This window comes from Tachysurus fulvidraco, chromosome 6 (genome assembly GCF_022655615.1).
Source record: "Tachysurus fulvidraco isolate hzauxx_2018 chromosome 6, HZAU_PFXX_2.0, whole genome shotgun sequence".
Classification (NCBI taxonomy): Eukaryota; Metazoa; Chordata; class Actinopteri; order Siluriformes; family Bagridae; genus Tachysurus; species Tachysurus fulvidraco.
Window position 1 is genome coordinate 7970457 of NC_062523.1, and position 15633 is coordinate 7986089.

A 15633-nucleotide genomic window follows, 5' to 3' on the forward strand; every position below is an offset into this window, starting at 1 on the left:
TGTCTGATTTATTTTGCATTTACATCACACTGCTGTGTAGCTGCCCTTAATGAAGTCATCTATATCGTTTTGCTTAATGCTTTTTTTAAATTAATGCAATATATATACTATATACTAAATAGTGTTTAATAGTCAAAAACCTGCTATTTAGATTAAATTAAATAAAATTTTATATAAAATATATTTTTTATAAATTATCTGGTGGTCTCTCACCTGTGAAGACACACGCCACAGAAGAGAAACACTTACACACTGTGCTTACTGAGACCTATGTAGAATAGCCATATAATGTCTTGTTGTATTTCTTTGTCTGAATTGGGAAAAGATAAAAAAAAAAAAAAAAGAAGATAATCAGTAACGCATATTTTCACCAAATATAATCGATAATAATAAAATTACCTCTTTTTAAAAAAAAAACCACAAGTTATGCTCTCTCATTTGATAAAACTGAAACATATTAAACACTCCTTGTCAAATGGAAAACATTAATATATTCCTGCATCTGAAGGCTGTACATCAGATACTGTATCCGTAGTTTTCTTGGATTGTGTAGTTGGTCACAGTTTGGTTTATTACTGGGCTGTAGTTAAAAAGAAGAATCTTGTCTTTATGCCAGACAATATCTTCAGATTTACTAGTCTGATTTCCATCACAGTGTAAAATAACATTCTCTCCCTTTGAAACATTTCTGTTCATCTGCTTTTGAGTATTCTCAAATGCCTTGGTACAATCTGTGGGGAAAAAAGTAAAGTCAACATTTACTTATAAGCTAAATGACACTAATTTTCATTTGGAACTGTGGGCACAAACATGCTAGATATAAATGTTTAAATAAGCAAACAATCAAATAAATAAATAACTAAGAAGTAAATAAGAAGTGTTACACTTCTAAACTTTTGTTCTCTTGTCTGTTCATTTGTGACAATTAATTTGTGATAATGACTCAGTTTGTTTGGAAATGACGTAGAATAAATATATTAACTGATCTAGCAATATTTACCTTGATTTTTCTTCATTTGTTGATGAAAATTTAAAATTCCCTCCAAGTCCATCATGTGCTCTGATGTCCCTGAACGTTTCCATAGAAACCACCTAAACAATCTGTGGCTGACTTTCCACTAAAGTCAGAGGTGAATCGTGTGTGTGGGGAGTGAGCTATTAATTGACGTGTGTCAACTAAGGCAAAAGTTCTTTATATGCTGTTACGTGTCTTTTATTGGAACAAGCATATCATACAGTCACCATAGTTCCATTGTTCATTCCTCCACAGTTCATAGTCCACGCCAATCCTGAACATTTCACATGTGTAGCTAAACAACTAACAAATTTAGTATAGGCTCGAACACAATACATCTCACATATCCTTGTAAAGATCCAATTCGCGCTCATATTTCACGGTCAAAAAACTGTGTTTCCCCCGTACACACAAAAAACACTACCTCTATCCCAGGTGCACTCGATATATTCATTAAGAGAGATTGCCCCCTACTGGTTTAACATGGTATGTTCCTATAAGGCTCCTACACAATCGTTCACACAAACTTTTTAAAGGGACATTACAGCATTGTGGTGGAAATGACACCAATACTGTGTGACAGCTATATTTTGTAAAACAATTAATATTGATAGTAGTCTCACATTAATTATTATAATGTATTTTAATTATTTTACTAGTGTTTAATTCAGGTACATTAATAGTTACCAGATAGCTAAGTCATATTTTTAAGCTGGAGAAAACAGTGATTTTGGCACCTATAAGGAGGTTGGAAAGTATGAAAAAATCATAATAGAAAGGTAGTAAAAAATTTTAAAGGTGTTTTTATTGATAGTTTGACAAAGAAAAAAGAATTTGTCAAAAATGATATGGATTTTTTAAAATATGATCAAAGAACATAAAAGTGCCCATAGTCCAAGAATCACCCATACATGCTCGAGGCTTCTGCTTGGTTGGAATAAAAACCTGCACCCACACCGGCCCTTTGTGGATAAGATTGGACCTGGCTGCTTTACACAAACAAACTCAGGATTGATGTGAAAGCACGTAACAACTTGACTTCACAGTCCGCCATCTTCCCTGAACTCGGCGTAATTAACTTGTTCCCTGTAGAAAATAATGATGATGAAATGAAGTTTAACGACGTACCGAATCATCACTCGAAGATTTTCAACACGGTTCACATTAGTGCCATCTTGTGGTCACAGGGTTGAATAGCTGCCTTTGCTTCTCAGCGGAACAAAGCTATTTTTTACTGTATGAAAACTATAAAAGCAATAAAATTAATGTTTCCTGTATCATATGTCAGTATTGAGTTTCTTTTATCATTTTTTCATCTTTCTAACTTTTCTTGAAGTGTGATGGAAGAATATACTCAAAATGTCATGCATTATTACAAAAGGTAATCACTGGAAGTCACATTCAAAGGTAATGACATTTAAAAACTGATGGTTTAAAAGTTCTGTTAACTCAATCTCCTGAATCCACCTTCCAAAAAAATCTAAAATGTATAAGAGAATGACATCAGATAATCAGATGGTCTCCAATTCACAAAATGAAAAACTGCAAGTGAAATTTGTGAATCGTATACAATGCCTTGAGAAAACAGTGAAAGATTATATATCTTTGAAAGCAGTGTGACTGAGATGCTATGAGGAAATGGATACGTATAAAAAGGGTAGAATATATGAGTGGCCAGTATTCAGTAACAGCTAGGAGAAAATATTCAGAAAACTCTTCTCCTTACAAAACAAACCAGCTCTTCTACTGTACACGTTTGTCCATAAACTGACATTGTCCATAAACTGGCTTCACAGTCTGAGGGAACTCACTTTCTTGCAATGTCTGAGATAAAATTTACAGAAGAGATGCCAGAACCATGGCCATTCTCAAAGAAATTAAAATTAGAATTTTAAAGACTTAATGGAAAGTATCAGGAATAAATGGCAATAATAAACTTTGGCCTGAACAAGCAAGAAAGAACAGGAAGGAAGCAGGTGTCAGTGGCCCCTCTGTGTATGATAGTAAAATCAACCCTGCAAAAGATGAGTTGGTCTGAATGATATTGTGACACATCTCATCACTTGTTTTTTTACTAAAAGTGCTCAAGGAAAGTTCTGAATTTGAAGCATTTCCATGAAGCATAATACATTACCTTGATACGCAAAGATAAAAACATTTAGAAAACTGGAGACCAGTTCCACTTTTAAATAATGATTATAAAAATTTTAGCTTTAATTTTAGCAAAAGGAACGATAGACTTTATTTAACTATATTATTAATGAATCACAAAAAGGAGTTATGATAAAACATCGCATTTTACATAATATATATATATACATCTATTTATCTATTTATTTATTTTTGATATTTCCTTAATAATTATTGCTTGACTTAATTTTATCTTTGCATATTTCCAGTAATAATTTACATGATATCATGATAAACAAATTATTACTTGGCATTTGACTGATGACATGACACAGATTCGGGTCTCTTAAACATCAACAAAAGTGAGTTAATGTCACTTAAGGACTGTGATGTTCCCTCTGTACGCAACATCTATTTCTCATTTCAGCAGCGAATCGACTCACATTCGAAACCTGCCCAAACGATTCACGCTACTGTAGAACTGTTACGCAGTTCTCGAATGTTATACTAGAATACGAATCTTTACACGTCACAGATGACGTTGTTCGATCGCGTGTCAAAACAAATCAAACCATCATACAGTGCACAGTGTATAAAAGCTCCAGTGTCGGGATTCACATCGCTATAAAGCACTATGAGAGAGGAAAGAACAATGGCAGCAGCTCCTGAGTCAATTAGAAAAGGTGAATGATTAGATAAGGCGTGGTCATTTTGTTTGTTTTCTTGTATTTTTTCCTCTCTCCTATATTCTGTAGCAATAACCCAGCAATTTATTTTGTATTTATTCAGACTATTTCTCCATAGATATTATGTTACTATTATTGTTACTAACTGCATTATAGGTTTTCCTAATTAATGCAATACTGGTAATTAACAAGATGCATTGCCATACAAGTTATTTGTTCAATCAACAGTACAAACTATTTCTTTTTACAAACCATAAAAGTATACTTAATGTTTTCTGTTAACATACTAACATACAGTATAATACATACAGTACAGTATTATAGAGTATATTGTCCATCATACCATACCATACATTCTGCTTTGTACAGTACATCATAGGGCAGGGAACGGTATGTCCTGCTTTCAGGGGGTTTAAAAGTGTCATTTACATATGCCCTAAAAAATAAGTTCAGTTTTAACACATTACCTTAATCTTCTTTGTTTGTTTGTTTGTTTTTCAATTTAAAAAAAAATTCACAAAACCCTCTATAATCTTGTCTTACATCTTCTCTAAAGACTATCAAAGAGTTGAGCATATTTTCATTTCAAGTCACCTTGATTAACAGCCTTTATTTAGGTATTAATCAGGCCTCTCTCTCCAGACTGCAAAAGGTCCAGAATGCGGCAGGTATTGACGGGCCCACGAAAGCGGGAACATATCACTCCCATTCTTGTGTCTCTTCACAGGCTACCTGTCCATTATAGGATTCATTTTAAAATTTTGGTGCTTGTTTTTAAATCTCTTAATGGGTCAGAGCCAACTTATTTATCAGATTTGATTAATATGTACGCTCCGTCAAGAGCACTGTCTGCTGTCCATTTGCTTTTAGCTGTTCCAAGAGTAAAACTGAAAAGCAGGGAGGACCGAGCCTTTGCAGGAGCGGCCCAAAGCTCTGGAACAGTTTGCCTCTCTACATCAGACAGGCTCAAACAATTGAGGTCTTTAAATCTGGCCTAAAAACTTATTTTTACAGCGTTCGATGCCACGTGAGAGCTGCTTTCTTTTATTGTTTTATTGTTTCTTAAGTGTTTTCTTTTATGGTGCTGACTGTTTGTATTAATGAACATGATTCCTTTTTGTATGTACAGCACTTTGAAAAACACATTGTTTTTATTTTAAAAAAAGTGCTTTATAAATAAACTTTGATTTTGACTTTGACTTCTTCTCCAACAGTTATCCTACCAGAGATGAACAATAAACCCAGTTCACCTGTAGACCTCCACAAAGTGACCGTGTTGCCCGCATCAGAATGGGAGAGAATCCATGATAGCGTGCAGGGCATGAACGAACAGCAGGAGCGTATCATGGCAGCTGCGAGACAACGCGAAGCCCTGCACCTGCGCTCCAAAGAAGCTGTCAAAAACTGGCCTAACACCATAGCTGTAGGTCAAACATCATCAGCATAGCTATGATATTTACATTTTAGTGAATTTGGATGGAGGTAGGAGTGTCTCAGACACAGCAGTGGTGCTTGGGCTTATGTACAAAGTCTGCACTAATAGGCCAGATATCAGAAACAATGCCCTTGTTGGTTCATCTGGTGTGCATAAAATATATAAAAGATTTTTGTGCACAATTTATGTAAATGGACCTCTAGTATTTAAACAGTTTCTGACCACAGGGCTGACAAACTGTATATAGCAGCAGATGGGCTACAATAGTTATAACAGTAAATGTATAGCTGTAAAGTAGGATTTCCTGATACAATTTCCATTGAGTGTACTTTCAGAGTGTGTGCAGTAATAATTGGTGACATATGTGTATATCCATGTACCTACAGTGCCACAAACTAAATAAATGTTATCTATGAATATATACATTTATTGTTCATGTATTTACAGGGACAATGGCAAAAGAAGTTGGAATTGAGGAAAATTAAAAAGGAAACTGAAGAGAAGGAAAAGAAACAGATTGACATAGATGAAGCAAAGTTTCAAGAGCAGAAACGAAAGGAAGCAATAGAGAGAGCAAAAAAACTGCAGTTCTTCCAGACCGACAGAGTCAAAGGATTTCATGTTAGTATAATAATATTTTAGGTGAATTTTCTGTCATTTTTTTCATCAGATGTACTATATGTATAACATCATGTTCTTTGCAATTTCCTTCACATGAATATTGTGTTAATTTTGTTATTGTTAAATTAATTTCTCCCACAGTCTACTCTGCTTATGACTGAAGTTCTGAAGGAGAGAGAGGCCCAGATTGAGCTGAAAAAAAGAAAGGAAATTGAGGCTAAAGAATTAGAGAAAAAGCTCTTGGCTATAAACGCACACAATGCGGAGCTGGCTTTACAGCAGGAGCATCAGAAAGCTGTGGAAAGGAAGCAGAATTTTGTGGCAGTCGCTGAGACTTGGACACAACAGTAACGTATCAGCTAAACCAACATATGTGCAGAATAATAGACATTAGTTTCTAATGTAACAAACAGGTTGCCTGTCCAGAATACTTTGCTATGATTCCAATTAGTCTGCATTTTGTGACAAACAATGAAAATTAGTACATCACCCTGTTTTTGCTCAGTGAGTAGCATGTGTGCTATAACAGTGTCCTTGTTCATTAGGATTAAGGAGCATGAGCAGGGAAGAGAGGAGGAGCTAATGGAAAAGAAGAAAGAGGCAGAGGAACTCAAGCATTTTCAAGAGCTCTATAATAAGGAGCAAAACAAACGCAAGCAGAAGAAGAAAGAGGAGAAGGGAAACATCATGAAGGCTTATCAAGTAATCACTTCTCAAAGTGGGGGCAGCAAGCAGAAAATGCCCAGCCAGATGTTTCTCAGTTTTTAGGAAAAAAATTTGATATATGAATATCCAATAATAATAATTTACAGGGTTGGGTTTCAGTTCCCTCCCCTGCCCTTTGTGCTCACCATTTACATGTTCACCTGTTATGTCATTCAATATTGGAATACATTTTTGTTGTTATAACCACCTCTAAATTGCATTAAAATGGGACTAATTTGCTGTATGTTTTTATTTATCCTTAATCAGGAAAAATTTGCAGAGAAGAAAATCCTCCTAGAGTCTGAGTCTGAGAAACAAGAGCTGGAAGAAGAGAAACGGAAGCTTGTTGTTAAGGCTAAAAACAAACTGGTGAAACTCTGGAAAGAAAAAAAGGCAGAGATGTTCAGGTACTCAAAATCTGGATGTTTTTGAAAATTTGTGTTTGACACTTAAGTTTATAGTACCGCTTTTTAACCTTAATTTGGTACATACACCTTGTCTGCCACTAATATTGTAGTATAATGTACATAAAATCCTAGAAAACTGTGTGTCCAACTTTGGAGAAGGTCCACATATGGGTGTGATGGTCAGGTGTGCACATAGATTTGGCCATGTAGTGTGCTGTTACATATTTATGTGATGATCGTTTATTGTGCAGAGAGACTCAGAGAAACAGGGAAATTGTTGCTGACAAACTGGCAGCATATCTTGAACAGCCAGGCATTAATGAAGAAGAGCTGACCTCCAGGGCAGCTGCAGAAGCTGTGGCCAAGCAGGATAAACGCCAGCATGAGAAAGAGGAACAGCAGGCAGCCATGTTGAGGAGTATTGCTGAACACAGAGAAGCTATGGTAAACTCCAGTTTTGGGAATATGTTATATAACTAACTAAGAATCTAACTGTAACGAATCAAAATAGGACAGTATTCTACTTTTAATGTTTCGATGGTTTACATTCGAAATGGTTTCTGTTACATGGTTACATGTTTTTGGGGCATGTCAGTATATTTTTGTCTCCAATTATACTTTTTAGGAAAAACAGCTGCAGTGCAAGAAGCAAGAGGAGAAACAGAAGGCTGCTGAGATGCTTGAAGCAAACAAAGCATCAGATCTCCTTTTCCATCAAGAGCAGAAAACCAAGGCCCAGAAAAAGAGAGAGACAGCCAAAATGCTACAAGACAGTTATGTCTGTCATATGGTGAGTCAGCTCTATGTTGTTTACTTTTGTTTTATTTGAAGACTTTAGTTAACATAACTACATTTCTGCTCACTTTTGTCTGCAACTAGACTGAGAAGCAGGCACAGAATAAGCTCAAGAAAAAACAACAGCAGGAATCTAAGGCGAGGCATGCAGAGCTTATTGCAGAGGAAGAGAACCAGTTTCAGGTTTATGCCATGGATGTGATTCAGAGATCTAAAGAGGCACAGAGAAACACCTCTCTTCTGCAAAAGGCCTCAAGAGCAGGCTTTGGTGGTGGACGTGGGCCTTTGTTTGGCGGTGTTAGACCAAGTTATCTAGTTCAAGATTATACAGGGGTTCAGCTGCCCAGTTATGCACACGGTAGACCTTAGGAATTAAGGATGCTACATGTACATGTGACTACATTCAGAAGTCTAAACGGTGTCTAGGACTTGGTTATCGTAAGCTGTATTGCTGATTTGAATAAATAAAAATAACTTCTCTTTGAAAGAATTCAGTGTCTGACTATTCATTTAATACTTGTAAAAATTAATTTATTTACTGGAGCAGTTTATAATTGTCTGTATATTTCATTCTGTACTGTAAGGTGAATCTCACAATAAAAACATTCCCAAGTCTGAAGGTCCCTTTCACCCGGATGGCAATGTGACTGCTCCTACTTAATGTTGAACAGAGCCTTGTCTTAAAGGGTTGTTACCATAAAAGCAATACTAAAACTAGGAATAAGTTGCAAATCTTTTCTGTCTCTGCACATGCAACTGAACAAGAGTGTTAAATACTCTGTGTAAAGTTTGGTATTAACTATTCACTACACATTTTAAATCAGCTCTGAATGTGATATCCTATAAAATATTTTGTATTTCTGTATCCAATCAGATAATGCATGTTCAGATGTCCAGTGTTGAACGGCTGTATGTTTCATTATCCAAATAATAAAGTGAAGCTAAACCCCAGCAAAGGAGAGGTCCAAGCTTTTAAATCACACTGTGTTTGTGGGAGACAAATTGATCAATTTCTATTTCCTGTCAAGGAAAGCTACATCCACATAAAGTCAGGATCATTACCTGATTTTCTCTAAAGCCAATTCCTCTGTTTTATTGGCAGGCATAATAGTCCATTTAAAGCTAATGTTAAAGAAATTACATTCACCACAAAACACAATGCCCTTAGATATGACTATTAGAAAATCAATTGCAAATACATAGTCATTAATGCTGTGTGGAGTTTTTCTTCATTGGCTAAAACTTTATATCCAACTTTCTAAATAAATTAATATGCCACAACTTCAAAAGCATGAAATTTGTTATTGCATTGTATCATTTGCAAATATTTTGTATACATCTATTTATGTTCTTGGAGCCATTTATTGACTTGCATTGTTTGTTCCTGACACTAGAGGGCGTGTGAGTATCTTGAATGTAAGGCGATAAAAGGTTACAGATGAGACATAGGCCAAAACCAAATACTGGGATGTTTCTTTACATGTGTACAATTAAAAATGGACATTAAATGGATTTGTATATATAGTTTTATCCAGAAGATATGATCAATGTATAACAAATAATCTATTGCCCAGTCTGCCATGTTGTACAAGTATTTGGTGTAATTTGTTAAATCAAAATGACAAATTTTACGTGTTTTTGTTTAGCTAATAAACATTTTCCATGTTTTGTCTTGTTAAATTGACTTTTTGGAGGGAGCATGTCACTTATTACACGTACTGAGCGAAGATGTGGTCATTTCCAGTACTGTAGTTTATGACTCGAATCTTTTGATTCTATTTACTGATTCGTTCAGCGACCTTTGCTCCAAAATTTATTTTAAAAAAAATCATTATTTCATTCACTCAATAAATTAATTTAAAATATACGATTAAGTGAATTTTTGTATGATGATTTAATTAAACTGGCATATCCACTCCACAAAAAAAGGTCTGTTTTTTTTTTTTTCTTCAAATAACAAACTTCAGTCTACAGTCTACTTCTGAAAGAGTGATATAACTGATGGATTTGATGTAAACAAATATAACTGGTGGGGAAAATTACATGCGTGTATAAAGTACCGTATGTAATTTAATAAAATCGCCATTGGTTGTTTTTGTAAACCTTTGCTTTTCAAAATTTTTTACATGTAATAAACATGTATACCCAAAGCCTGGCCAAAACGTCAGTACTTGGATTTAACTAAGCAAACATGTAAGCGACATCCATTTGATAATTAAGTGATTGTGTTCCAGCTGGCAACAAGTTATTTAATCCTGTTATGCAGTGAGTAGTGTAACTCTCTCAATTAACAAATCGTGGACTCTTCAATTCATGATTTACAATCAACTTTTATTTAAATATCAGTCACCATATATTTGTGATAAGATCACCACCATTAAATGCTTTGGGATATCATGAGTCATTGTAAGTGCTGGTGTAGATGAACAAAATGAAAAAAATTGATCCATGACAAAAACATAATAAAGATACATAAATAACCTGACATTAAGCAAATAATGGCAACAGATAAATAATAATTGTATCTTATATATAGAAATTAATTTAAATAATACAGATACTGTAGCATTAGGTTAAGTCAAGGTTTTACCTTTTTTCCCATTTAAACCAAGTGCTAAAGCGTTAATACGATTCAGTAGTGAGATCCAAGAGTAAATTCATGAAAAGTTCTCTAAATAGTCTTACCATAATTAAACCAGAAAAATGCCAAATAAACAAGAAAAAAACAGTTCCTAAAATTTGGGCTTCTGAACAATAGATCGCTTGCATCCTAAGCACTTATTGTAAATGAAATTATCTCGGAAAATAGCCTTATTGCACTATGCATTACTGAAACTTGGTTAAACAAAATAATTACATTGGTCTAAATGAGTCTAATATATCTACAGTATAAGCATGAGCCTGTCACACAACTCCTGGTACAGTAAATGATTTAAGATCATTCCGAGGTTTCTGAAGATATTACAGAATTTCCAAGATCGCTGGTACTCTTCATGACTTGGTGAACTTGTGCCTGAGACAGCAGGGTGTTGTGAGAAGGCCTGAGTTTTGTTCTATGTGGACAGCAGAGTGTCAGGTAGCCTTTAGGTTGTTGAAGGAGAAGCTTACATATGCTCCACTATTAGGGTACGCAGATTTATCTCTTCCATTTATACTGGAGACAGATGCTAATAGTGTGGGGCTGGGTGCAGACCTTTACCAGCAACAGGGTGACTGTAAGAGGGTGATCGCATATGTTAGTCGACGGCTATATAATGCAGAGAAGATCTATCCATTATGTCATTTGAAAGATTGGGTGCTATCGAATAATGATGGATGGCCCAGCTAGCCATTTTTAATTTTGCGGTTAAGCACCAACCATCTGGTCTTTGGAGTGTGTAGCCAGAGTTGTCAGTACTCAAGGAGCAACATTCACTCTTCCAGGCTTTACAAAAGTTCAGCTGAGAGATTTCCAGCTCAAAGATTCAGTCCTCAGTTCTTTCAGAGTGTTTTGGGATCATAACAGAAAGCCTGGGAGTCAGGAGAGACACAGCCTATCTAAGCCTGTATTGTCCTTGTTAAAGCAGTGGAAATACATTTGGGAGGTAGATGGGTTGTTGTATCTGGTCACGGATGATCCTCGTCTTGGTGTGTTGTATAAGTATTTGGTATAATTCTTTTCATGCGTTAAATCAAAATGACACATTTTATGTGATTTTGTTTACCTAATAAACATTTCCCATGTTCCCAGTGACTTGGTGAGTGCCAGCAACTACTCCTGCTAGCCTATTTATGATAAGATGAGACACCAGGGCTTGAACATACTCTCACCGTGTTGAGGCTTAGATGTTTTTGGGTTGGCATGTATGAAGGTGCCGAGAGGTGGATTAAAAAGTGTCACCGGTGTCACCGGCATCTAACCAAGTTCCCACGTCCGAAAATCCATCCTCCCATTAAGCCATTCTTAGCTTTGAGACCCTTCAAAGTGGTGGTGTGCAATAAATTGAGCTTGAACCTGTTTCAGATGATCAGGAAAATGCACAGGCATTTTCAGAGAGCTGATACCACAGCCAAATTTTTTTTTTTTTGATACCACATCCAAAGGTTTGTGGAGCACAAGAATGCAGAAAGACTTACTGAAACATCTTGAAAGGTTTACTGCTCTGCCGTTGATCTTGGTCAAACAATGTATTTGCGTAACAGGCCCACTGGCAGGAACGTAATACAAGAGCTACTGGAGGGTGCTCCTAGTAAGAGAGTCCACAAAATTGACTTATGTCTTTGTGAAAATCCTGTGGTTGTTTCAGTAGTAACAGAGAGTACAGTAAGTTCTCATTTCCATCTCCATCTGAGTCACTGTCTCAGCATTTAGAAGTTGGAACTTTTGGTCCAGGGTGTGTGGTGTTACAAAAGGTCACATTGCCTTTTCCTGAAAGGCCAAGGAATGTGGATGGTGTAGCTTCCAGATCAGCTGAGGAAGCCTCATCTGTTGAACCTGAGCTTGCTATGGATAATGATGAACAACAAATGGCTGAATAAGTGCATTCGGTGGTATGTGACTCTGTCCCTTTGGTAAAAAAACCCCCATGTCTAAGCGGCCGGTTCCACACAAAGAAAGAATCACCCGAGCCAATGCTGGTTTGCATTCAAACACGTTCAATGAGCTGAGATTGGCATGTACTTATCGGCTACAATTACATATCAAAGCTCTCTCAATTCAACTTCCATTGGGAGGGATGTATTGTTACTACTATCTTGACAGACCTACAAAGACCTGGGTATAATATTAGACAGCAACTTGTCTTTCAAAATCATATGTTACAATGTATATCAATCGTATATTACAGTACAAAAACAGCCTCTTTCCACCTTAGAAATATTTCCAAGTTAAGAAACCTCCTATACCTGTTAAGTTTATAATTATTTACAAACTGCTGCTACTTACAGTATGTTCAAGGCTCTAAATGGTTTAGCTCCAATGTATCTAACCAGTATTCTAACATGTTAAAGTAAAGAAGTATGGGCTCTGACATGTACTTAAGTAAATGTTAAAGCCGTTACTACTACCCGTTTAGTGTCATGCTGGTAACTGGACGTCATGTTATATATATATATATATATATATATATATATATATATATATATATATATGTGTGTGTGTGTGTGTGTGTGTGTGTGTGTGTGTGTGTGTGTGTGTGTGTATGTATATGAATATATAATTTTGAAGTGTGCTGATGGATATTTGTGTTCATCAGCCACAAGAGTGTTACGAAAGGCAGGCACTGATGTAGGTGAGGTAGGGTGGAGTCAGTGTTCACATTCATCCCAAAGGTGTTCAGTAGGGATGAGATCAGAAAACAACCACATATAGCAGGAAAGGTCAGGTGACCCAATACTTTTGGAAATGTAATGTATACCAAGTGTATCACCAAGGCCACATCCCAAACTGCAGGGAGATTCCAGCTCTGTCCTTGAAAACAACTCAAATTTATTGTGATGTTTTACAAATGACAAAATTAATGTTAATTAAATTAAGCACTTCGTGTTTTTTGGGTTAACACCGGGGCGGTTCTAGGATTTCATCTTTAGGGGGGTTTAGCCCTCAGTGATAAGGATAAGGTTCCCTTTTCAGTCAGGTTCCTCTCAAGGTTTCTTCATCTTCCATCTATGAGAATTTGGGAATAAATATAAACACATTTAAATATAAGTCTAATATTAATCTTGAATTTTTTGTATTCTATTAATCTTTGTCTAATAAATTTTTGTATTATGTTTGTATTAAGCTGCTTTAAGACAATGTCCATTGTTAAAAGTGCTATACAAATAAATTTGAATTGAATTTTTTGTTTTGAATTTTTTGTTGACCATGAAGCTTGAGCAAACTAATTCTGTGTGTCTAAACTTCAATCCATCCCTGAATGCCTTAAACAACAATGTGAAATATCCAGTTTTTTGACTGGCTATGATTTCATATCACAAGCCATATATTCAAAAACAGACTGTACTTAATGTAACTGTACTCAAAAGAACTATGAATCTGACATATGACAGAGGAATTAACAAGAGGTAGCTCATCAAGCATAAATTTAATCACACAACTAAGGAAATTGCTGAAACTACTAAAATTGGCTTAGGAACAAAGGTTGGCTTTGAAAATTCTTATTTGATCTGAAGCATTGATATGAATTGATCTGAAGCCTAGTCATAAAATCCCTTAGGAATGATTTAGCCACACCACCAAAAATAAAACATTTAAATGCAAAAATAAATAGATAAATGCAAAAGGTATTTATTTGAACTAAGCCTATTATTTTCAGCATAGTACAGAGTATATTGTGCTTCAGGAATTTATTTATTTTAATAAATAATACGAGCAATTATATTACTCTACAAGAACATCATAAATCTACTATACATTCTTCATAATCATACACCAAAAGGCACCCTTAATTCCACTATATTAAATTACTTACTATACATCTAACAAAGTATTTCACACAAACACACACATTTTCTCTCCCTGGTCTTAGGTGTGTTACATTTGGTGTTATTCTCTCACTCTCTCATGTTTATGAAATAGACGTATGAAAGCTGCCAGCATTGCTGCAGAGGTTGAAGGGGTGGGGAGACAGCCTGTCAGTGCTCAGACCACATGGCTCACAATGCAACAAATTGGTCTGCATGGCTGTGGACGTCGCTCGGCCCTCTCTGCCTGCGCCACCGTGTGCCTTGCTCCCTCCACCTGCCTGGATGTGTGCCTTGCTCCCTCCACCTGCCTCGATGTGTGCCCTTCTCCCCCCACCTGCCTCACCGTGTGCCTCACCCCCTCCCACATGGACCATGTTGGGATTGTCTTTAAAAAGGACTGACGCGTCGGGTACTGTCAGGACTCAGCCCGGACTTTGGCCATGTGCTTTTGTTTATGTTTTGTATGCCCCGCCCTTGTCCCTTCCTCCCAACCTCTACACACCTGTTCCTTATGTGGTCTATTTTGTCGTGTGCCACATTGCCTATGGCAGCGCGGAATCCTTGTCTTTTGTCTTCTTATGTCGTCTCGTGTCCGGTCTAATGCTAATGGATATAGCAGAGGTGTCAAAAACAAGGCTTGTGTGATGAATCCGGCACCCTTGTTCCATTTGACTCATGTCAACTTGCAGTACTGCTCACAATTTTCAGAATTTTAAATACTATCCAAGATTCACACCATTAAATTAAACTACTATGTGTGTGTGTGTGTGTGTGTGTGTGTGTGTGTGTGTGTGTGTGTGTGTGTGTGTGTGTGTGTGTGTGTGTGTGTGTGTGTGTGTGTGTGTGTGTGACTTCAGCAAACTATTTCACTAGCTTGATATTTTTGTGCTTATAGAGGTAAACATGAGAAACATGCATCATCCCAACTGGCTAATACTGTTCACAGGGGCTCTTATCCAGTTAATTTTTATAAAACAAAAAAAAAAATGCTTTCCACATCCTTGAATTATAATCAGAATAGTAAATGCTATTACTGTATGATGCATACACGTTAATAGTTCTGTTAACCCCCTTTTTTTATAGAAACCTCCTTGTTTTCTGTTGATGTTTTGAATTCATTATGGGATTATATCTTAAATACCATGTACGATTTGACTACTGAGTATTTTGAAGACTATTCAGTGTATACATCTTGTTAGACTTTCTTGGCATGTCATGCTAAAGTCTCATGCTAGATTTGATGTCTTTGCAGCAATGAATTTATGTCACATTTCAAGAGATAATTTGCCATGTCATATAACATCACAAAATGCGAACACCAGAGGGTTATAAATCTCCTTATGTAAGCAATTCTGGAATTCTTATTTCTATCGCACACTCAGATGATAATTT

At 36.1% G+C, this 15633-nt stretch overlaps 2 protein-coding genes across 2 annotated transcripts in view; one reads left to right on the plus strand and one right to left on the minus strand.

Annotated features, from left to right (window-relative positions):
- LOC113640955 overlaps window positions 1-15633 on the minus strand; it is an 80852-nt gene that overhangs the window by 15785 nt on the left and 49434 nt on the right. The gene's annotated exons all lie outside the window — the stretch shown is intronic.
- Window positions 3672-8284, plus strand: LOC113640945 (protein CFAP210-like). The gene is made up of 9 exons (XM_027143493.2): window positions 3672-3828; window positions 5046-5254; window positions 5714-5887; window positions 6029-6234; window positions 6433-6589; window positions 6860-6999; window positions 7251-7443; window positions 7625-7789; window positions 7879-8284. Exons 1-9 carry the CDS (start codon window positions 3780-3782, stop codon window positions 8161-8163), a joined length of 1578 nt encoding a protein of 525 aa, XP_026999294.1. The 5' UTR covers window positions 3672-3779; the 3' UTR covers window positions 8164-8284.

What these genes read in the sequence shown, in the direction of transcription:
- LOC113640945 (XM_027143493.2), top strand. Translation starts at nt 3,780, where the DNA reads ATGAGAGAGGAAAGAACAATGGCAGCAGCTCCTGAGTCAATTAGAAAA. An exon ending in CTGAACACAGAGAAGCTATG is followed by an intron (nt 7,444 to 7,624) that starts GTAAACTCCAGT and finishes TATACTTTTTAG; the next exon opens with GAAAAACAGCTGCAGTGCAA. An exon ending in ACAGTTATGTCTGTCATATG is followed by an intron (nt 7,790 to 7,878) that starts GTGAGTCAGCTC and finishes GTCTGCAACTAG; the next exon opens with ACTGAGAAGCAGGCACAGAA.